Source organism: Lepisosteus platostomus, chromosome 5, assembly GCF_059453375.1.
Source record: "Lepisosteus platostomus isolate fLepPlt1 chromosome 5, fLepPlt1.hap1, whole genome shotgun sequence".
NCBI lineage: Eukaryota > Metazoa > Chordata > Actinopteri > Semionotiformes > Lepisosteidae > Lepisosteus > Lepisosteus platostomus.
In genome coordinates, this window is record NC_142615.1 from 67,497,892 (window position 1) to 67,517,761 (window position 19,870).

At 55.2% G+C, this 19,870-nt stretch overlaps 1 protein-coding gene across 1 annotated transcript; it reads left to right on the forward strand.

Annotated features, from left to right (window-relative positions):
• Positions 1–1,940: 1,940 nt before the first annotated feature.
• Positions 1,941–13,496, forward strand: LOC148671843 (acrosin-like). The gene is made up of 5 exons (XM_088632807.1): positions 1,941–2,104; positions 7,588–7,783; positions 11,230–11,495; positions 12,177–12,319; positions 13,201–13,496. The coding sequence occupies exons 1-5, from the start codon at positions 2,017–2,019 to the stop codon at positions 13,453–13,455; spliced, it is 948 nt and encodes a 315-aa protein (XP_088488933.1). The 5' UTR covers positions 1,941–2,016; the 3' UTR covers positions 13,456–13,496.
• Positions 13,497–19,870: the final 6,374 nt, after the last annotated feature.

A 19,870-nucleotide genomic window follows, 5' to 3' on the forward strand; every position in this document is an offset into this window, starting at 1 on the left:
ACACTCCAGTACATTAACACTGCACTGAGAGAGAGGGGTTCATACAGACACACTGACTGGACACTCCAGTACATGAACACTGCACTGAGAGAGAGGGGTTCATACAGACACACTGACTGGACACTCCAGTACATGAACACTGCACTGAGAGAGAGAGGGGTTCATACACACACACACTGACTGGACACTCCAGTACATGAACACTGCACTGAGAGAGAGAGGGGTTCATACACACACCCTGACTGGACACTCCAGGACATGAACACTGCACTGAGAGAGAGGGGGGTTAATACAGACACACTGACTGGACACTCCAGTACATGAACACTGCACTGAGAGAGAGAGGGGTTCATACAGACACACTGACTGGACACTCCAGTACATGAACACTGCACTGAGAGAGAGAGGGGTTCATACAGACACACTGACTGGACACTCCAGTACATGAACACTGCACTGAGAGAGAGAGGGGTTCATACAGACACACTGACTGGACACTCCAGTACATGAACACTGCACTGAGAGAGAGAGGGGTTCATACACACACACACTGACTGGACACTCCAGTACATGAACACTGCACTGAGAGAGAGAGGGGTTAATACAGACACTGACTGGACACTCCAGTACATGAACACTGCACTGAGAGAGAGGGGTTCATACAGACACACTGACTGGACACTCCAGTACATGAACACTGCACTGAGAGAGAGAGGGGTTCATACAGACACACTGACTGGACACTCCAGTACATGAACACTGCACTGAGAGAGAGGGGTTCATACAGACACACTGACTGGACACTCCAGTACATGAACACTGCACTGAGAGAGAGAGGGGTTCATACACACACACACTGACTGGACACTCCAGTACATGAACACTGCACTGAGAGAGAGAGGGGTTCATACACACACACTGACTGGACACTCCAGTACATGAACACTGCACTGAGAGAGAGAGGGGTTCATACACACACCCTGACTGGACACTCCAGTACATGAACACTGCACTGAGAGAGAGAGGGGTTCACACAGACACACTGACTGGACACTCCAGTACATGAACACTGCACTGAGAGAGAGAGGGGTTCATACACACACCCCGACTGGACACTCCAGTACATTAACACTGCACTGAGAGAGAGGGGTTCATACAGACACACTGACTGGACACTCCAGTACATTAACATTGTCCTCTCTGGGCAGCCAGGTTTTTGTGTGTATCAGTCAGTGTGTGTTTGTCAGTGTCTGTGTGTGTCTGTGTTTATCAATGTGCACCTCTGTGTGTATCAGTGTGTGTGTCAGTGTGTTTGTGGGGTGGGTGTGTGTGTGTATCAGTGTGTTTGTGGGATGTGTGTGTGTGTGTGTCAGTGTATTTGTAGTGTGTGTTTGTGGGGTGGGTGTGGGGTGTGTGTGTGTATCAGTGTGTTTGTGGGGTTTTTGTGTATCAGTGTGTTTGTCAGTGTGTTTGTGGGGTGGGTGTGGGGTGTGTGTGTATCAGTGTGTTTGTGGGGTTTGTGTGTATCAGTGTGTTTGTCAGTGTGTTTGTAGTGTGTGTGTGGGGTGTGTGTGTCAGTGTGTTTGTGGGGTGGGTGTGGGTGTGTGTATCAGTGTGTGTGTCAGTGTGTTTGTAGTGTGTGTGTGGGGTGTGTGTGTCAGTGTGTTTGAAGTGTGCGTTTGTGGGGTGGGTGTGTGTATCAGTGTGTGTGGCGTGTATCAGTGTGTGTCAGTGTGTTTGTGGGGTGTGTCTGTGCGTTTGTGTATCAGTGTGTGTGGGGTGTATGAGTGCGTTTGTGTATCAGTGTGTGTGGGGGGTGTGTGTGTGTATCAGTGTGTGTGGGTGCGCTCAGTTACGCGCTGCAGCGATTCGCGCAGGCCCGTGACGTCACAGCGCAGTCATCCCCCCCGTCGCGCGGAAACGAGCCGCCGCGTCACGCAGCGACGCCCCCCCGCGTCACAGTGGCCCCTGCTGGCGGGACTCCGGCTGGGCTCCGGCTGGGCTCAGCTCGGCGCGATGGGACCCGCGGAGCGCCTGTCCGGCCTGTCCGGGCTCCTCCTCCTCCTGCTGCTGCTGCTCCTGCTCCCGGCCGCCGCCGCGCACGGTGGGTCTCCGGCCGCCAGTACTGCCCAGAGCGACCCGGACGGGACGGGACGGGACAGCGCCGCTGTTGTGTGTCTGTGTCTGTGGGTGTTTCTGTCTCTCTGTCTGTCTGTGTGTGTCTGTGTGTCTCTCTCTCTGTCTGTGTGTGTGTGTGTGTGTGGGTGTGTCTTTGTGTGTGTGTGTCTGTGTGTCTGTGTGTCTGTGTGTCTCTCTCTCTGTCTGTGTGTGTGTGTGTGGGTGTGTGTCTGTCTGTCTCTCTCTCTGTCTGTGTGTGTCTGTGTGTGTCTGTCTGTCTCTCTCTCTGTCTGTGTGTGTCTGTGTGTCTCTCTCTCTGTCTGTGTGTGTCTCTGTGTCTGTCTCTCTCTCTGTCTGTGTGTCTCTCTCTCTGTCTGTGTGTATCTGTGTGTGTGTGGTTGTGTGTCTTTGTCTGTCTACGTGTGTCTGAGACAGAGCTGGGTTCTGGGGGTGCCCCTGACCTCTCTGTGTGTGTCTGAGACAGAGCTGGGTTCTGGGGGTGCCCCTGAGCTCTCTGTGTGTGTCTGAGACAGAGCTGGGTTCTGGGGGTGCCCCTGAGCTCTCTGTGTGTGTCTGAGACAGAGCTGGGTTCTGGGGGTGCCCCTGACCTCTGTGTGTGTGTCTGAGACAGAGCTGGGTTCTGGGGGTGCCCCTGACCTCTCTGTGTGTGTCTGACAGAGCTGGGTTCTGGGGGTGCCCCTGACCTCTCTGTGTGTGTCTGACAGAGCTGGGTTCTGGGGGTGCCCCTGAGCTCTCCGTGTGTGTCTGAGACAGAGCTGGGTTCTGGGGGTGCCCCTGACCTCTCTGTGTGTGTCTGACAGAGCTGGGTTCTGGGGGTGCCCCTGACCTCTCTGTGTGTGTCTGAGACAGAGCTGGGTCCTGGGGGTGCCCCTGACCTCTCTGTGTGTGTCTGAGACAGAGCTGGGTCCTGGGGGTGCCCCTGACCTCTCTGCGTGTGTCTGAGACAGAGCTGGGTTCTGGGGGTGCCCCTGACCTCTCTGCGTGTGTCTGAGACAGAGCTGGGTTCTGGGGGTGCCCCTGACCTCTCTGTGTGTGTCTGAGACAGAGCTGGGTTCTGGGGGTGCCCCTGACCTCTCTGTGTGTGTCTGACAGAGCTGGGTTCTGGGGGTGCCCCTGACCTCTCTGTGTGTGTGTCTGAGACAGAGCTGGTTCTGGGGGTGCCCCTGACCTCTCTGTGTGTGTCTGAGACAGAGCTGGGTTCTGGGGGTGCCCCTGACCTCTCTGCGTGTGTCTGAGACAGAGCTGGGTTCTGGGGGTGCCCCTGACCTCTCTGTGTGTGTCTGAGACAGAGCTGGGTTCTGGGGGTGCCCCTGACCTCTCTGTGTGTGTCTGAGACAGAGCTGGTTCTGGGGGTGCCCCTGACCTCTCTGTGTGTGTCTGAGACAGAGCTGGGTTCTGGGGGTGCCCCTGACCTCTCTGTGTGTGTCTGAGACAGAGCTGGGTTCTGGGGGTGCCCCTGACCTCTCTGTGTGTGTCTGAGACAGAGCTGGGTGCTGGGGGTGCCCCTGACCTCTCTGTGTGTGTCTGACAGAGCTGGGTTCTGGGGGTGCCCCTGACCCCTCTGTGTGTGTCTGAGACAGAGCTGGTTCTGGGGGTGCCCCTGACCTCTCTGTGTGTGTCTGAGACAGAGCTGGGTTCTGGGGGTGCCCCTGACCCCTCTGTGTGTGTCTGAGACAGAGCTGGTTCTGGGGGTGCCCCTGACCTCTCTGTGTGTGTCTGAGACAGAGCTGGGTTCTGGGGGTGCCCCTGACCTCTCTGTGTGTCTCTGACAGAGCTGGGTTCTGGGGGTGCCCCTGACCTCTCTGCGTGTGTCTGAGACAGAGCTGGTTCTGGGGGTGCCCCTGACCTCTCTGTGTGTCTCTGACAGAGCTGGGTGCTGGGGGTGCCCCTGACCTCTCTGTGTGTCTCTGACAGAGCTGGGTTCTGGGGGTGCCCCTGACCTCTCTGTGTGTGTTTGAGACAGAGCTGGTTCTGGGGGTGCCCCTGACCTCTCTGCGTGTGTCTGAGACAGAGCTGGGTTCTGGGGGTGCCCCTGACCTCTCTGTGTGTCTCTGACAGAGCTGGGTCCTGGGGGTGCCCCTGACCTCTCTGTGTGTGTCTGAGACAGAGCTGGGTTCTGGGGGTGCCCCTGACCTCTCTGCGTGTGTCTGAGACAGAGCTGGTTCTGGGGGTGCCCCTGACCCCTCTGCGTGTGTCTGAGACAGAGCTGGGTTCTGGGGGTGCCCCTGACCTCTGTGTGTGTCTGAGATAGAGCTGGGTTCTGGGGGTGCCCCTGACCCCTCTGTGTGTGTCTGAGACAGAGCTGGGTTCTGGGGGTGCCCCTGACCTCTCTGTGTGTGTCTGACAGAGCTGGGTTCTGGGGGTGCCCCTGACCTCTCTGTGTGTGTGTCTGAGACAGAGCTGGTTCTGGGGGTGCCCCTGACCTCTCTGTGTGTGTCTGAGACAGAGCTGGGTTCTGGGGGTGCCCCTGACCTCTCTGCGTGTGTCTGAGACAGAGCTGGGTTCTGGGGGTGCCCCTGACCTCTCTGTGTGTGTCTGAGACAGAGCTGGGTTCTGGGGGTGCCCCTGACCTCTCTGTGTGTGTCTGAGACAGAGCTGGTTCTGGGGGTGCCCCTGACCTCTCTGTGTGTGTCTGAGACAGAGCTGGGTTCTGGGGGTGCCCCTGACCTCTCTGTGTGTGTCTGAGACAGAGCTGGGTTCTGGGGGTGCCCCTGACCTCTCTGTGTGTGTCTGAGACAGAGCTGGGTGCTGGGGGTGCCCCTGACCTCTCTGTGTGTGTCTGACAGAGCTGGGTTCTGGGGGTGCCCCTGACCCCTCTGTGTGTGTCTGAGACAGAGCTGGTTCTGGGGGTGCCCCTGACCTCTCTGTGTGTGTCTGAGACAGAGCTGGGTTCTGGGGGTGCCCCTGACCCCTCTGTGTGTGTCTGAGACAGAGCTGGTTCTGGGGGTGCCCCTGACCTCTCTGTGTGTGTCTGAGACAGAGCTGGGTTCTGGGGGTGCCCCTGACCTCTCTGTGTGTCTCTGACAGAGCTGGGTTCTGGGGGTGCCCCTGACCTCTCTGCGTGTGTCTGAGACAGAGCTGGTTCTGGGGGTGCCCCTGACCTCTCTGTGTGTCTCTGACAGAGCTGGGTGCTGGGGGTGCCCCTGACCTCTCTGTGTGTCTCTGACAGAGCTGGGTTCTGGGGGTGCCCCTGACCTCTCTGTGTGTGTTTGAGACAGAGCTGGTTCTGGGGGTGCCCCTGACCTCTCTGCGTGTGTCTGAGACAGAGCTGGGTTCTGGGGGTGCCCCTGACCTCTCTGTGTGTCTCTGACAGAGCTGGGTCCTGGGGGTGCCCCTGACCTCTCTGTGTGTGTCTGAGACAGAGCTGGGTTCTGGGGGTGCCCCTGACCTCTCTGCGTGTGTCTGAGACAGAGCTGGTTCTGGGGGTGCCCCTGACCCCTCTGCGTGTGTCTGAGACAGAGCTGGGTTCTGGGGGTGCCCCTGACCTCTGTGTGTGTCTGAGATAGAGCTGGGTTCTGGGGGTGCCCCTGACCCCTCTGTGTGTGTCTGAGACAGAGCTGAGTTTTTGGGGGTGCCCCTGACCTCTCTGTGTGTGTCTGAGACAGAGCTGGGTTCTGGGGGTGCCCCTGACCTCTCTGCGTGTGTCTGAGACAGAGCTGGGTTCTGGGGGTGCCCCTGACCTCTCTGCGTGTGTCTGAGACAGAGCTGGTTCTGGGGGTGCCCCTGACCTCTCTGCGTGTGTCTGAGACAGAGCTGGGTTCTGGGGGTGCCCCTGACCTCTCTGTGTGTCTCTGACAGAGCTGGGTTCTGGGGGTGCCCCTGACCTCTCTGTGTGTGTCTGACAGAGCTGGGTTCTGGGGGTGCCCCTGACCTCTCTGTGTGTGTCTGACAGAGCTGGGTTCTGGGGGTGCCCCTGACCTCTCTGTGTGTGTCTGAGACAGAGCTGGGTTCTGGGGATGCCCCTGACCTCTTTGCGTGTGTTTGAGACAGAGCTGGGTTCTGGGGGTGCCCCTGACCTCTCTGCGTGTGTCTGAGACAGAGCTGGGTTCTGGGGGTGCCCCTGACCTCTCTGTGTGTCTCTGACAGAGCTGGGTTCTGGGGGTGCCCCTGACCTCTCTGTGTGTGTCTGAGACAGAGCTGGGTCCTGGGGGTGCCCCTGACCTCTCTGCGTGTGTCTGAGACAGAGCTGGGTTCTGGGGGTGCCCCTGACCTCTCTGCGTGTGTCTGAGACAGAGCTGGGTTCTGGGGGTGCCCCTGACCTCTTTGCGTGTGTCTGAGACAGAGCTGGGTTCTGGGGGTGCCCCTGACCTCTCTGTGTGTCTCTGACAGAGCTGGGTCCTGGGGGTGCCCCTGACCTCTCTGCGTGTGTCTGAGACAGAGCTGGGTTCTGGGGGTGCCCCTGACCTCTCTGCGTGTGTCTGAGACAGAGCTGGGTTCTGGGGGTGCCCCTGACCTCTTTGCGTGTGTCTGAGACAGAGCTGGTTCTGGGGGTGCCCCTGACCTCTCTGTGTGTGTTTGAGACAGAGCTGAGTTTTTGGGGGTGCCCCTGACCTCTCTGTGTGTGTCTGACAGAGCTGGGTTCTGGGGGTGCCCCTGACCTCTCTGTGTGTGTCTGAGACAGAGCTGGGTTCTGGGGCTGCCCCTGACCTCTCTGTGTGTGTCTGAGACAGAGCTGGTTCTGGGGGTGCCCCTGACCTCTCTGCGTGTGTCTGAGACAGAGCTGGGTTCTGGGGGTGCCCCTGACCTCTCTGTGTGTGTCTGAGACAGAGCTGGGTTCTGGGGGTGCCCCTGACCTCTCTGTGTGTGTCTGAGACAGAGCTGGTTCTGGGGGTGCCCCTGACCTCTGTGTGTGTGTCTGAGACAGAGCTGGTTCTAGGGGTGCCCCTGACCTCTCTGCGTGTGTCTGAGACAGAGCTGGGTTCTGGGGGTGCCCCTGACCTCTCTGTGTGTGTCTGAGACAGAGCTGGGTTCTGGGGGTGCCCCAGACCCCTCTGTGTGTGTCTGAGACAGAGCTGGTTCTGGGGGTGCCCCTGACCTCTGTGTGTGTGTCTGAGACAGAGCTGGGTCCTGGGGGTGCCCCTGACCTCTCTGCGTGTGTCTGAGACAGAGCTGGGTGCTGGGGGTGCCCCTGACCTCTCTGTGTGTGTCTGACAGAGCTGGGTTCTGGGGGTGCCCCTGACCTCTCTGTGTGTGTCTGAGACAGAGCTGGGTTCTGGGGGTGCCCCTGATCTCTCTGTGTGTGTCTGAGACAGAGCTGGGTTCTGGGGGTGCCCCTGACCTCTCTGTGTGTGTCTGAGACAGAGCTGGGTTCTGGGGGTGCCCCTGACCTCTCTGCGTGTGTCTGAGACAGAGCTGGATTCTGGGGGTGCCCCTGACCTGTCTGTGTGTGTCTGAGACAGAGCTGGGTTTTTGGGGGTGCCCCTGACCCTGTCTCCCTCTCTCTGCCAGGGTGCGGGGGGCGGCCGCTGGTGGCGCCCCCCGAGGGCTCCCGGGTGGTGGGGGGGCGCGAGGCGGCCCCGGGGGCGTGGCCCTGGCAGGTCAGCGTCCAGCGCCCCGCCCGGCGTGGTTTCGCCCACTTCTGCGGGGGCGCCCTGGTCGACCGGCGCTGGGTCCTGTCGGCCGCGCACTGTTTCCCTCCCGCCGCGTGAGTGCGCCCGTCTCGGGGATCCCCAGCACCCCCACTTCCTGCTCACACAGGGGGTGTGTCTGTGTCAGAGTGGGGGTGTGTCTGTGTCAGACTGGGGGTGTGTCTGTGTCAGAGTGGGGAGTGTCTGTGTCAGAGTGGGGTGTGTCTGTGTCAGACTGGGGGTGTCTGTGTCAGAGAGGGGTGTGTCTGTCAGAGTGGGGCGTGTCTGTGTCAGAGTGGGGTGTGTCTGTGTCAGACTGGGGTGTGTCTGTGTCAGAGAGGGGGTGTCTGTGTCAGAGTGGGGGTGTGTCCAGCTCACACTGGGGGTGTGTCTGTGTCAGAGTGGGGTGTGTCTGTGTCAGAGAGGGGGGTGTCTGTGTCAGAGTGGGGGTGTCTGTGTCAGACTGGGGTGTGTCTGTGTCAGACTGGGGTGTGTCTGTGTCAGAGTGGGGTGTGTCTGTGTCAGACTGGGGGTGTGTCTGTGTCAGAGTGGGGTGTGTCTGTGTCAGACTGGGGGTGTGTCTGTGTCAGACTGGGGGCGTGTCTGTGTCAGACTGGGGGTGTGTCTGTGTCAGACTGGGGGTGTGTCAGTGTCAGAGTGGGGTGTGTCTGTGTCAGACTGGGGGTGTGTCTGTGTCAGAGTGGGGGCGTGTCTGTGTCAGAGTGGGGTGTGTCTGTGTCAGACTGGGGGTGTCAGTGTCAGACTGGGGGTGTGTCTGTGTCAGACTGGGGTGTGTCTGTGTCAGAGTGGGGGGTGTCTGTGTCAGACTGGGTGTGTCAGTGTCAGACTGGGGGCGTGTCTGTGTCAGACTGGGGGTGTGTCTGTGTCAGAGTGGGGTGTGTCAGTGTCAGAGTGGGGTGTGTCTGTGTCAGACTGGGGGTGTGTCTGTGTCAGACTGGGGGTGTGTCTGTGTCAGAGTGGGGTGTGTCTGTGTCAGACTGGGGGTGTCAGTGTCAGACTGGGGGTGTGTCTGTGTCAGAGAGGGGGTGTGTCAGTGTCAGACTGGGGTGTGTCTGTGTCAGAGTGGGGGCGTGTCTGTGTCAGACTGGGGGTGTCAGTGTCATACTGGGGTGTGTCTGTGTCAGAGTGGGGGGTGTCTGTGTCAGAGTGGGGGTGTGTCCAGCTCACACCGGGGGTGTGTCTGTGTCAGACTGGGGGTGTCAGTGTCAGACTGGGGGTGTGTCTGTGTCAGAGTGGGGTGTGTCTGTGTCAGAGTGGGGGTGTGTCTGTGTCAGAGTGGGGGGGTGTCTGTGTCAGACTGGGGGCGTGTCTGTGTCAGACTGGGGGTGTGTCTGTGTCAGAGTGGGGTGTGTCTGTGTCAGACTGGGGGTGTGTCCAGCTCACACTGGGGGCGTGTCTGTGTCAGACTGGGGTGTGTCTGTGTCAGAGTGGGGGTGTGTCTGTGTCAGACTGGGGGTGTGTCCAGCTCACACTGGGGGTGTGTCTGTGTCAGACTGGGGGGGTGTCTGTGTCAGACTGGGGGCGTGTCTGTGTCAGACTGGGGTGTGTCTGTGTCAGACTGGGGGTGTGTCCAGCTCACACTGGGGGCGTGTCTGTGTCAGACTGGGGTGTGTCTGTGTCAGACTGGGGGTGTGTCTGTGTCAGAGTGGGGTGTGTCTGTGTCAGAGTGGGGGTGTGTCTGTGTCAGAGTGGGGGGGTGTCTGTGTCAGACTGGGGTGTGTCTGTGTCAGAGTGGGGGGGTGTCTGTGTCAGACTGGGGTGTGTCTGTGTCAGAGTGGGGGTGTGTCTGTGTCAGAGTGGGGTGTGTCTGTGTCAGAGAGGGGGTGTGTCTGTGTCAGACTGGGGGTGTGTCCAGCTCACACTGGGGGCGTGTCTGTGTCAGACTGGGGTGTGTCTGTGTCAGAGTGGGGGCGTGTCTGTGTCAGAGTGGGGGCGTGTCTGTGTCAGACTGGGGGTGTGTCTGTGTCAGACTGGGTGTGTCAGTGTCAGACTGGGGGTGTGTCTGTGTCAGACTGGGGGTGTGTCAGTGTCAGACTGGGGGTGTGTCTGTGTCAGACTGGGGTGTGTCCAGCTCACACTGGGGGCGTGTCTGTGTCAGACTGGGTGTGTCTGTGTCAGACTGGGGGTGTGTCTGTGTCAGACTGGGGGTGTGTCTGTGTCAGACTGGGGTGTGTCTGTGTCAGAGTGGGGGTGTGTCTGTGTCAGAGAGGGGGTGTGTCCAGCTCACACTGGGGGTGTGTCTGTGTCAGACTGGGGGTGTGTCTGTGTCAGACTGGGGGTGTGTCTGTGTCAGACTGGGGTGTGTCTGTGTCAGAGTGGGGGCGTGTCTGTGTCAGAGTGGGGGCGTGTCTGTGTCAGACTGGGGGCGTGTCTGTGTCAGACTGGGGTGTGTCTGTGTCAGAGTGGGGGAGTGTCTGTGTCAGAGTGGGGGCGTGTCAGTGTCAGACTGGGGGTGTGTCTGTATCAGACTGGGGGTGTGTCCAGCTCACACTGGGGGCGTGTCTGTGTCAGACTGGGGTGTGTCTGTGTCAGACTGGGGTGTGTCTGTGTCAGACTGGGGTGTGTCTGTGTCAGAGTGGGGGGTGTCTGTGTCAGACTGGGTGTGTCTGTGTCAGACTGGGGGTGTGTCTGTGTCAGACTGGGGGTGTGTCTGTGTCAGACTGGGGTGTGTCTGTGTCAGAGTGGGGGTGTGTCTGTGTCAGAGAGGGGGCGTGTCAGTGTCAGACTGGGGGTGTGTCCAGCTCACACTGGGGGCGTGTCTGTGTCAGACTGGGGTGTGTCTGTGTCAGACTGGGGGTGTGTCTGTGTCAGAGTGGGGTGTGTCTGTGTCAGAGTGGGGGAGTGTCTGTGTCAGAGTGGGGGCGTGTCAGTGTCAGACTGGGGGGGTGTCTGTGTCAGACTGGGGCGTGTCCAGCTCACACTGGGGGGGTGTCTGTCAGACTGGGGGTGTGTCTGTGTCAGACTGGGGGTGTGTCTGTGTCAGACTGGGGGTGTGTCCAGCTCACACTGGGGGTGTGTCTGTGTCAGACTGGGGGTGTGTCAGTGTCAGACTGGGGTGTGTCTGTGTCAGACTGGGGTGTGTCTGTGTCAGAGTGGGGTGTGTCTGTGTCAGACTGGGGGTGTGTCTGTGTCAGACTGGGGGTGTCTGTGTCAGACTGGGGTGTGTCTGTGTCAGACTGGGGGGGTGTCTGTATCAGACTGGGGGTGTGTCCAGCTCACACTGGGGGTGTGTCTGTGTCAGACTGGGGGTGTGTCTGTGTCAGACTGGGGTGTGTCTGTGTCAGAGTGGGGGTGTGTCTGTGTCAGAGTGGGGTGTGTCTGTGTCAGAGTGGGGGCGTGTCTGTGTCAGACTGGGGGTGTGTCTGTATCAGACTGGGGTGTGTCTGTGTCAGAGTGGGGAGTGTCTGTGTCAGAGAGGGGTGTGTCTGTGTCAGAGAGGGGTGTGTCAGTGTCACAGCGGCCTGAGAGATGACCCGGAGTGACCCCCCCTCCTCTCCCCCAGTGCCGTGTCCAGCCTGCGGGTGGTGGCCGGGCTGCAGCTCCAGTCGTCCCGCGGGGCCCAGGTCCAGAACCGCTCGGTGACCCACCTGCTGCGGCACCCGGCCTTCAGCCCCGAGGACTACGACGGCGACGTGGCCCTGCTGCGGCTGGGCGCCCCGGTGCGCTGGACCCCCCGCGTCCAGCCCGTCTGCCTGCCGGAGGGGCCCGGCGACGAGGGGGGCCTGGGGCCCTGCTTCATCAGCGGCTGGGGGACCACGTCCTACAGAGGTCAGCGCTGACGGGGTGAGGGGGGTCTCGGGGTGCTGTGGTGAGACTGTGGGGTGCTCTGTGTGAGTGGGGTTTTGGGGTACTGTGGTGAGATTGTGGGGTGTTGTGAGATTTTGGGGGTATTGTTGTGGTGAGATTGTGTGGTGCTCTGTGCGAGTGAGATTTCGGGGTGCTGTGGTGAAACTGTGGGGTGCTCTGTGCAAGTGAGATTTTGGGGTGTTGTTGTGAGATTGTGGGGTGTTCTGTGCGAGTGAGATTTTGGGGTGTTGTGAGATTTTGGGGGTATTGTTTGGTGAGATTGTGGGGTGCTCTGTGTGAGGGAGATTTCGGGGTGTTGTTGTGAGACTGTGGGGTGCTCTTTGTGAGTGAGATTTCGGGGTGTTGTTGTGAGATTGTGGGGTGCTCTGTGTGAGTGGGATTTCGGGGTGCTATGGTGAGATTGTGGGGTGCTCTGTTTGAGTGGTATTTCGGGGTACTGTGGTGAGATTTTGGGGTGTTGTGAGTTTTGGGGGGTATTGTTTTGGTGAGATTTCGGGGAGTTGTGGTGAGTTTTTGGGGGTGTTGTTTTGGTGAGATTTCGAGGTGCTCTGGGCGAGTGAGATTTTGGGGTGTTGTGGTGGGATTTCAGGGTGCTCTGTGTGAGTGAGATTTCGGGGTGCTCGGCCCCCCCTCCCCGCGCAGGTCAGATGTCCGACGCCCTGCAGGAGGCCGAGGTGGAGCTCATCCCCCACGAGACCTGCAACGGGCCGGGCTGGTACGCGGGCCGCGTCACCGCCAACATGCAGTGCGCCGGGTTCGAGGCCGGCGGCGTGGACACCTGCCAGGTCAGTCGGGTGCTGTCGGTGGGGAGTCTGCATGTTCTCACTGGATCTCCCTGTGTTTCCTCTGGGGGCTGCAGTCCAGAGACAGGCTGGGGGGTTATTGGCTTTGTCTCCCTGTCTCCCTCTGTCTCTCTCTCCTGTCTGTCACCCTCTCTCCTGTCTCTCCTGTCCCTCTCTCTCCTGTCTCTGTCTCTCTGCTTTCTCTCTCTTGTCTCTGTCTCTCTGTCTCCTGTCTCACTCTTGTCTCTGTCCCTCTCTCTCTCCTGTCTCACTCTTGTCTCTGTCCCTCTCTCTCTCCTGTCTCTCTCTTGTCTCTGTCCCTCTCTCTCTCCTGTCTCTCTCTTGTCTCTGTCCCTCTCTCTCTCCTGTCTCACTCTTGTCTCTGTCCCTCTCTCTGTCCTGTCTCACTCTTGTCTTTGTCTCTCTCTCTCTCTCCTGTCTCACTCTTGTCTCTGTCCCTCTCTCTCTCCTGTCTCACTCTTGTCTCTGTCCCTCTCTCTCTCCTGTCTCTCTCTTCTCTCTGTACCTCTCTCTCTCCTGTCTCACTCTTGTCTCTGTCCCTCTCTCTCTCCTGTTTCTCTCTTGTCTCTGTCCCTCTCTCTCTCCTGTTTCTCTCTTGTCTCTGTCCCTCTCTCTCTCCTGTCTCACTCTTGTCTCTGTCCCTCTCTCTCTCCTGTTTCACTCTTGTCTCTGTCCTTCTCTCTCCTGTCTCACTCTTGTCTCTGTCCCTCTCTCTATCCTGTTTCTCTCTTGTCTCTGTCCCTCTCTCTCTCCTGTTTCTCTCTTGTCTCTGTCCCTCTCTCTCTCCTGTCTCTCTCTTGTCTCTGTCCCTCTCTCTCCTGTCTCTCTCTCTCTCGGACTGGGCTCTCTGCGTGTCGTTTCAGGGAGACAGCGGGGGTCCCCTGCAGTGCTACCACGAGACGCGGGGGCTCTTCTACCTGGTGGGGGTGACCAGTTTCGGGGAGGGCTGCGCGCGGCCGCGGAGACCCGGGGTGTACGCCCGGGCCAGCCGGTACCGCGACTGGATCAGGCGCCAACAGGAGGCGCTGCGGGCCCGGTCCACCGCACCCCGGTTCGGCCCGGACCTCCTGGTGGTGCTGGTGGGGGCGCTCCTGGGGACGGCCCTGTGGGGGACCTGAGGCTCCGTCACCCCGAAATTAAAAGCAGATTGCACCCCAAATTCTTCTCTCTGTGTTTCTGAGCTGCGGTATTCCCCAGGGGTCTGTGTGAGGACCAATCCTCTGTTTCATTATTATTGTTAATATTATTATTGAGAGACAGGCTCACTGTCTGTTCCTCAGGCTGGGACAGGAGATCACACACTGGATTATTATTATTGAGAGACAGGCTCGCTGTCTGTTCCTCAGGCTGGGACAGGAGATCACACACTGTATTATTATTATTGAGAGACAGGCTCACTGTCTGTTCCTCAGGCTGGGACAGGAGATCACACACTGGATTATTATTATTGAGAGACAGGCTCGCTGTCTGTTCCTCAGGCTGGGACAGGAGATCACACACTGTATTATTATTATTGAGAGACAGGCTCACTGTCTGTTCCTCAGGCTGGGACAGGAGATCACACACTGTATTATTATTATTGAGAGACAGGCTCCCTGTCTGTTCCTCAGGCTGCGACAGGAGATCACACACTGTATTATTATTATTGAGAGACAGGCTCGCTGTCTGTTCCTCAGGCTGGGACAGGAGATCACACACTGGATTATTATTATTGAGAGACAGACTCACTGTTCCTCAGGCTGGGACAGGAGATCACACACTGTATTATTATTATTGAGAGACAGGCTCACTGTCTGTTCCTCAGGCTGGGACAGGAGATCACACACTGGATTATTATTATTGAGAGACAGGCTCGCTGTCTGTTCCTCAGGCTGGGACAGGAGATCACACACTGTATTATTATTATTGAGAGACAGGCTCACTGTCTGTTCCTCAGGCTGGGACAGGAGATCACACACTGTATTATTATTATTGAGAGACAGGCTCCCTGTCTGTTCCTCAGGCTGCGACAGGAGATCACACACTGTATTATTATTATTGAGAGACAGGCTCGCTGTCTGTTCCTCAGGCTGGGACAGGAGATCACACACTGGATTATTATTATTGAGAGACAGACTCACTGTTCCTCAGGCTTTGACAGGAGATCACACACTGTATTATTATTGAGAGACAGGCTCACTGTCTGTTCCTCAGGCTGGGACAGGAGATCACACACTGTATTATTATTATTGAGAGACAGGCTCGCTGTCTGTTCCTCAGGCTGCGACAGGAGATCACACACTGTATTATTATTATTGAGAGACAGGCTCGCTGTCTGTTCCTCAGGCTGGGACAGGAGATCACACACTGGATTATTATTATTGAGAGACAGACTCACTGTTCCTCAGGCTTTGACAGGAGATCACACACTGTATTATTATTATTGAGAGACAGGCTCACTGTCTGTTCCTCAGGCTGGGACAGGAGATCACACACTGTATTATTATTATTGAGAGACAGGCTCACTGTCTGTTCCTCAGGCTGGGACAGGAGATCACACACTGTATTATTATTATTGAGAGACAGACTCACTGTTCCTCAGGCTGGGACAGGAGATCACACACTGGATTATTATTATTGAGAGACAGACTCACTGTTCCTCAGGCTGGGACAGGAGATCACACACTGTATTATTATTACTGAGAGACAGGCTCACTGTCTGTTCCTCAGGCTGGGACAGGAGATCACACACTGGATTATTATTATTGAGAGACAGACTCACTGTTCCTCAGGCTGGGACAGGAGATCACACACTGTATTATTATTATTGAGAGACAGGCTCACTGTCTGTTCCTCAGGCTGGGACAGGAGATCACATGCTGTATTATTATTATTGAGAGACAGGTTCACTGTCTGTTCCTCAGGCTGGGACAGGAGATCACACACTGTATTATTATTATTGAGAGACAGGCTCACTGTTCCTCAGGCTGGGACAGGAGATCACACACTGTATTATTATTATTGAGAGACAGACTCACTGTTCCTCAGGCTGGGACAGGAGATCACACACTGTATTATTATTATTGAGAGACAGGCTCGCTGTCTGTTCCTCAGGCTGGGACAGGAGATCACACACTGGATTATTATTATTGAGAGACAGGCTCACTGTCTGTTCCTCAGGCTGGGACAGGAGATCACACACTGTATTATTATTATTGAGAGACAGGCTCACTGTCTGTTCCTCAGGCTGGGACAGGAGATCACACCCTGTATTACTAGTATTGAGAGACAGGCTCACTGTCTGTTCCTCAGGCTGGGACAGGAGATCACACACTGGATTATTATTATTGAGAGACAGGCTCGCTGTCTGTTCCTCAGGCTGCGACAGGAGATCACACACTGTATTATTATTATTGAGAGACAGGCTCGCTGTCTGTTCCTCAGGCTGCGACAGGAGATCACACACTGTATTATTATTATTGAGAGACAGGCTCACTGTCTGTTCCTCAGGCTGGGACAGGAGATCACACACTGTATTATTATTATTGAGAGACAGGCTCGCTGTCTGTTCCTCAGGCTGGGACAGGAGATCACACACTGGATTATTATTATTGAGAGACAGACTCACTGTTCCTCAGGCTTTGACAGGAGATCACACACTGTATTATTATTATTGAGAGACAGGCTCACTGTCTGTTCCTCAGGCTGGGACAGGAGATCACACACTGTATTATTATTATTGAGAGACAGGCTCACTGTCTGTTCCTCAGGCTGGGACAGGAGATCACACACTGTATTATTATTATTGAGAGACAGACTCACTGTTCCTCAGGCTGGGACAGGAGATCACACACTGGATTATTATTATTGAGAGACAGACTCACTGTTCCTCAGGCTTTGACAGGAGATCACACACTGTATTATTATTGAGAGACAGGCTCACTGTCTGTTCCTCAGGCTGGGACAGGAGATCACACACTGTATTATTATTATTGAGAGACAGGGTCACTGTCTGTTCCTCAGGCTGGGACAGGAGATCAAGCCCTGTATTACTAGTATTGAGAGACAGGCTCACTGTCTGTTCCTCAGGCTGGGACAGGAGATCACACACTGGATTATTATTATTGAGAGACAGACTCACTGTTCCTCAGGCTTTGACAGGAGATCACACACTGTATTATTATTATTGAGAGACAGGCTCACTGTCTGTTCCTCAGGCTGGGACAGGAGATCACACACTGTATTATTATTATTGAGAGACAGGCTCACTGTCTGTTCCTCAGGCTGGGACAGGAGATCACACCCTGTATTACTAGTATTGAGAGACAGGCTCACTGTCTGTTCCTCAGGCTGGGACAGGAGATCACACACTGGATTATTATTATTGAGAGACAGGCTCGCTGTCTGTTCCTCAGGCTGCGACAGGAGATCACACACTGTATTATTATTATTGAGAGACAGGCTCGCTGTCTGTTCCTCAGGCTGCGACAGGAGATCACACACTGTATTATTATTATTGAGAGACAGGCTCGCTGTCTGTTCCTCAGGCTGGGACAGGAGATCACACACTGGATTATTATTATTGAGAGACAGGCTCCCTGTCTGTTCCTCAGGCTGGGACAGGAGATCACACACTGTATTATTATTATTGAGAGACAGGCTCCCTGTCTGTTCCTCAGGCTTTGACAGGAGATCACACACTGTATTATTATTATTGAGAGACAGGCTCGCTGTCTGTTCCTCAGGCTGCGACAGGAGATCACACACTGTATTATTATTATTGAGAGACAGGCTCGCTGTCTGTTCCTCAGGCTGGGACAGGAGATCACACACTGGATTATTATTATTGAGAGACAGACTCACTGTTCCTCAGGCTTTGACAGGAGATCACACACTGTATTATTATTATTGAGAGACAGGCTCACTGTCTGTTCCTCAGGCTGGGACAGGAGATCACACACTGTATTATTATTATTGAGAGACAGGCTCACTGTCTGTTCCTCAGGCTGGGACAGGAGATCACACACTGTATTATTATTATTGAGAGACAGACTCACTGTTCCTCAGGCTGGGACAGGAGATCACACACTGGATTATTATTATTGAGAGACAGACTCACTGTTCCTCAGGCTTTGACAGGAGATCACACACTGTATTATTATTGAGAGACAGGCTCACTGTCTGTTCCTCAGGCTGGGACAGGAGATCACACACTGTATTATTATTATTGAGAGACAGGCTCACTGTCTGTTCCTCAGGCTGGGACAGGAGATCAAGCCCTGTATTACTAGTATTGAGAGACAGGCTCACTGTCTGTTCCTCAGGCTGGGACAGGAGATCACACACTGGATTATTATTATTGAGAGACAGGCTCGCTGTCTGTTCCTCAGGCTTTGACAGGAGATCACACACTGGATTATTATTATTGAGAGACAGGCTCGCTGTCTGTTCCTCAGGCTGCGACAGGAGATCACACACTGTATTATTATTATTGAGAGACAGGCTCGCTGTCTGTTCCTCAGGCTGGGACAGGAGATCACACACTGGATTATTATTATTGAGAGACAGACTCACTGTTCCTCAGGCTTTGACAGGAGATCACACACTGTATTATTATTATTGAGAGACAGGCTCACTGTCTGTTCCTCAGGCTGGGACAGGAGATCACACACTGTATTATTATTATTGAGAGACAGGCTCACTGTCTGTTCCTCAGGCTGGGACAGGAGATCACACACTGTATTATTATTATTGAGAGACAGACTCACTGTTCCTCAGGCTTTGACAGGAGATCACACACTGTATTATTATTGAGAGACAGGCTCACTGTCTGTTCCTCAGGCTGGGACAGGAGATCACACACTGTATTATTATTATTGAGAGACAGGCTCACTGTCTGTTCCTCAGGCTGGGACAGGAGATCACACACTGGATTATTATTATTGAGAGACAGACTCACTGTTCCTCAGGCTGGGACAGGAGATCACACACTGTATTATTATTATTGAGAGACAGGCTCACTGTCTGTTCCTCAGGCTGGGACAGGAGATCACATGCTGTATTATTATTATTGAGAGACAGGTTCACTGTCTGTTCCTCAGGCTGGGACAGGAGATCACACACTGTATTATTATTATTGAGAGACAGGCTCACTGTTCCTCAGGCTGGGACAGGAGATCACACACTGTATTATTATTATTGAGAGACAGACTCACTGTTCCTCAGGCTGGGACAGGAGATCACACACTGTATTATTATCATTGAGAGACAGGCTCGCTGTCTGTTCCTCAGGCTGGGACAGGAGATCACACACTGGATTATTATTATTGAGAGACAGGCTCACTGTCTGTTCCTCAGGCTGGGACAGGAGATCACACACTGTATTATTATTAATGAGAGACAGGCTCACTGTCTGTTCCTCAGGCTGGGACAGGAGATCACACACTGGATTATTATTATTGAGAGACAGACTCACTGTTCCTCAGGCTTTGACAGGAGATCACACACTGTATTATTATTATTGAGAGACAGGCTCACTGTCTGTTCCTCAGGCTGGGACAGGAGATCACACACTGTATTATTATTATTGAGAGACAGGCTCACTGTCTGTTCCTCAGGCTGGGACAGGAGATCACACCCTGTATTACTAGTATTGAGAGACAGGCTCACTGTCTGTTCCTCAGGCTGGGACAGGAGATCACACACTGGATTATTATTATTGAGAGACAGGCTCGCTGTCTGTTCCTCAGGCTGCGACAGGAGATCACACACTGTATTATTATTATTGAGAGACAGGCTCGCTGTCTGTTCCTCAGGCTGCGACAGGAGATCACACACTGTATTATTATTATTGAGAGACAGGCTCCCTGTCTGTTCCTCAGGCTTTGACAGGAGATCACACACTGTATTATTATTATTGAGAGACAGGCTCGCTGTCTGTTCCTCAGGCTGCGACAGGAGATCACACACTGTATTATTATTATTGAGAGACAGGCTCGCTGTCTGTTCCTCAGGCTGGAACAGGAGATCACACACTGGATTATTATTATTGAGAGACAGACTCACTGTTCCTCAGGCTTTGACAGGAGATCACACACTGTATTATTATTATTGAGAGACAGGCTCACTGTCTGTTCCTCAGGCTGGGACAGGAGATCACACACTGTATTATTATTATTGAGAGACAGGCTCACTGTCTGTTCCTCAGGCTGGGACAGGAGATCACACCCTGTATTACTAGTATTGAGAGACAGGCTCACTGTCTGTTCCTCAGGCTGGGACAGGAGATCACACACTGGATTATTATTATTGAGAGACAGGCTCGCTGTCTGTTCCTCAGGCTGCGACAGGAGATCACACACTGTATTATTATTATTGAGAGACAGGCTCGCTGTCTGTTCCTCAGGCTGCGACAGGAGATCACACACTGTATTATTATTATTGAGAGACAGGCTCCCTGTCTGTTCCTCAGGCTTTGACAGGAGATCACACACTGTATTATTATTATTGAGAGACAGACTCACTGTTCCTCAGGCTTTGACAGGAGATCACACA

Excerpts from the sequence above, each read along its gene's own strand:
- LOC148671843 (XM_088632807.1), top strand. The coding sequence starts at position 2,017 with ATGGGACCCGCGGAGCGCCTGTCCGGCCTGTCCGGGCTCCTCCTCCTC. Across the intron at positions 2,105-7,587 it reads CCCGGCCGCCGCCGCGCACG|GGTGCGGGGGGCGGCCGCTG; the intron begins GTGGGTCTCCGG and ends TCTCTCTGCCAG. Across the intron at positions 11,496-12,176 it reads GGGGACCACGTCCTACAGAG|GTCAGATGTCCGACGCCCTG; the intron begins GTCAGCGCTGAC and ends CTCCCCGCGCAG.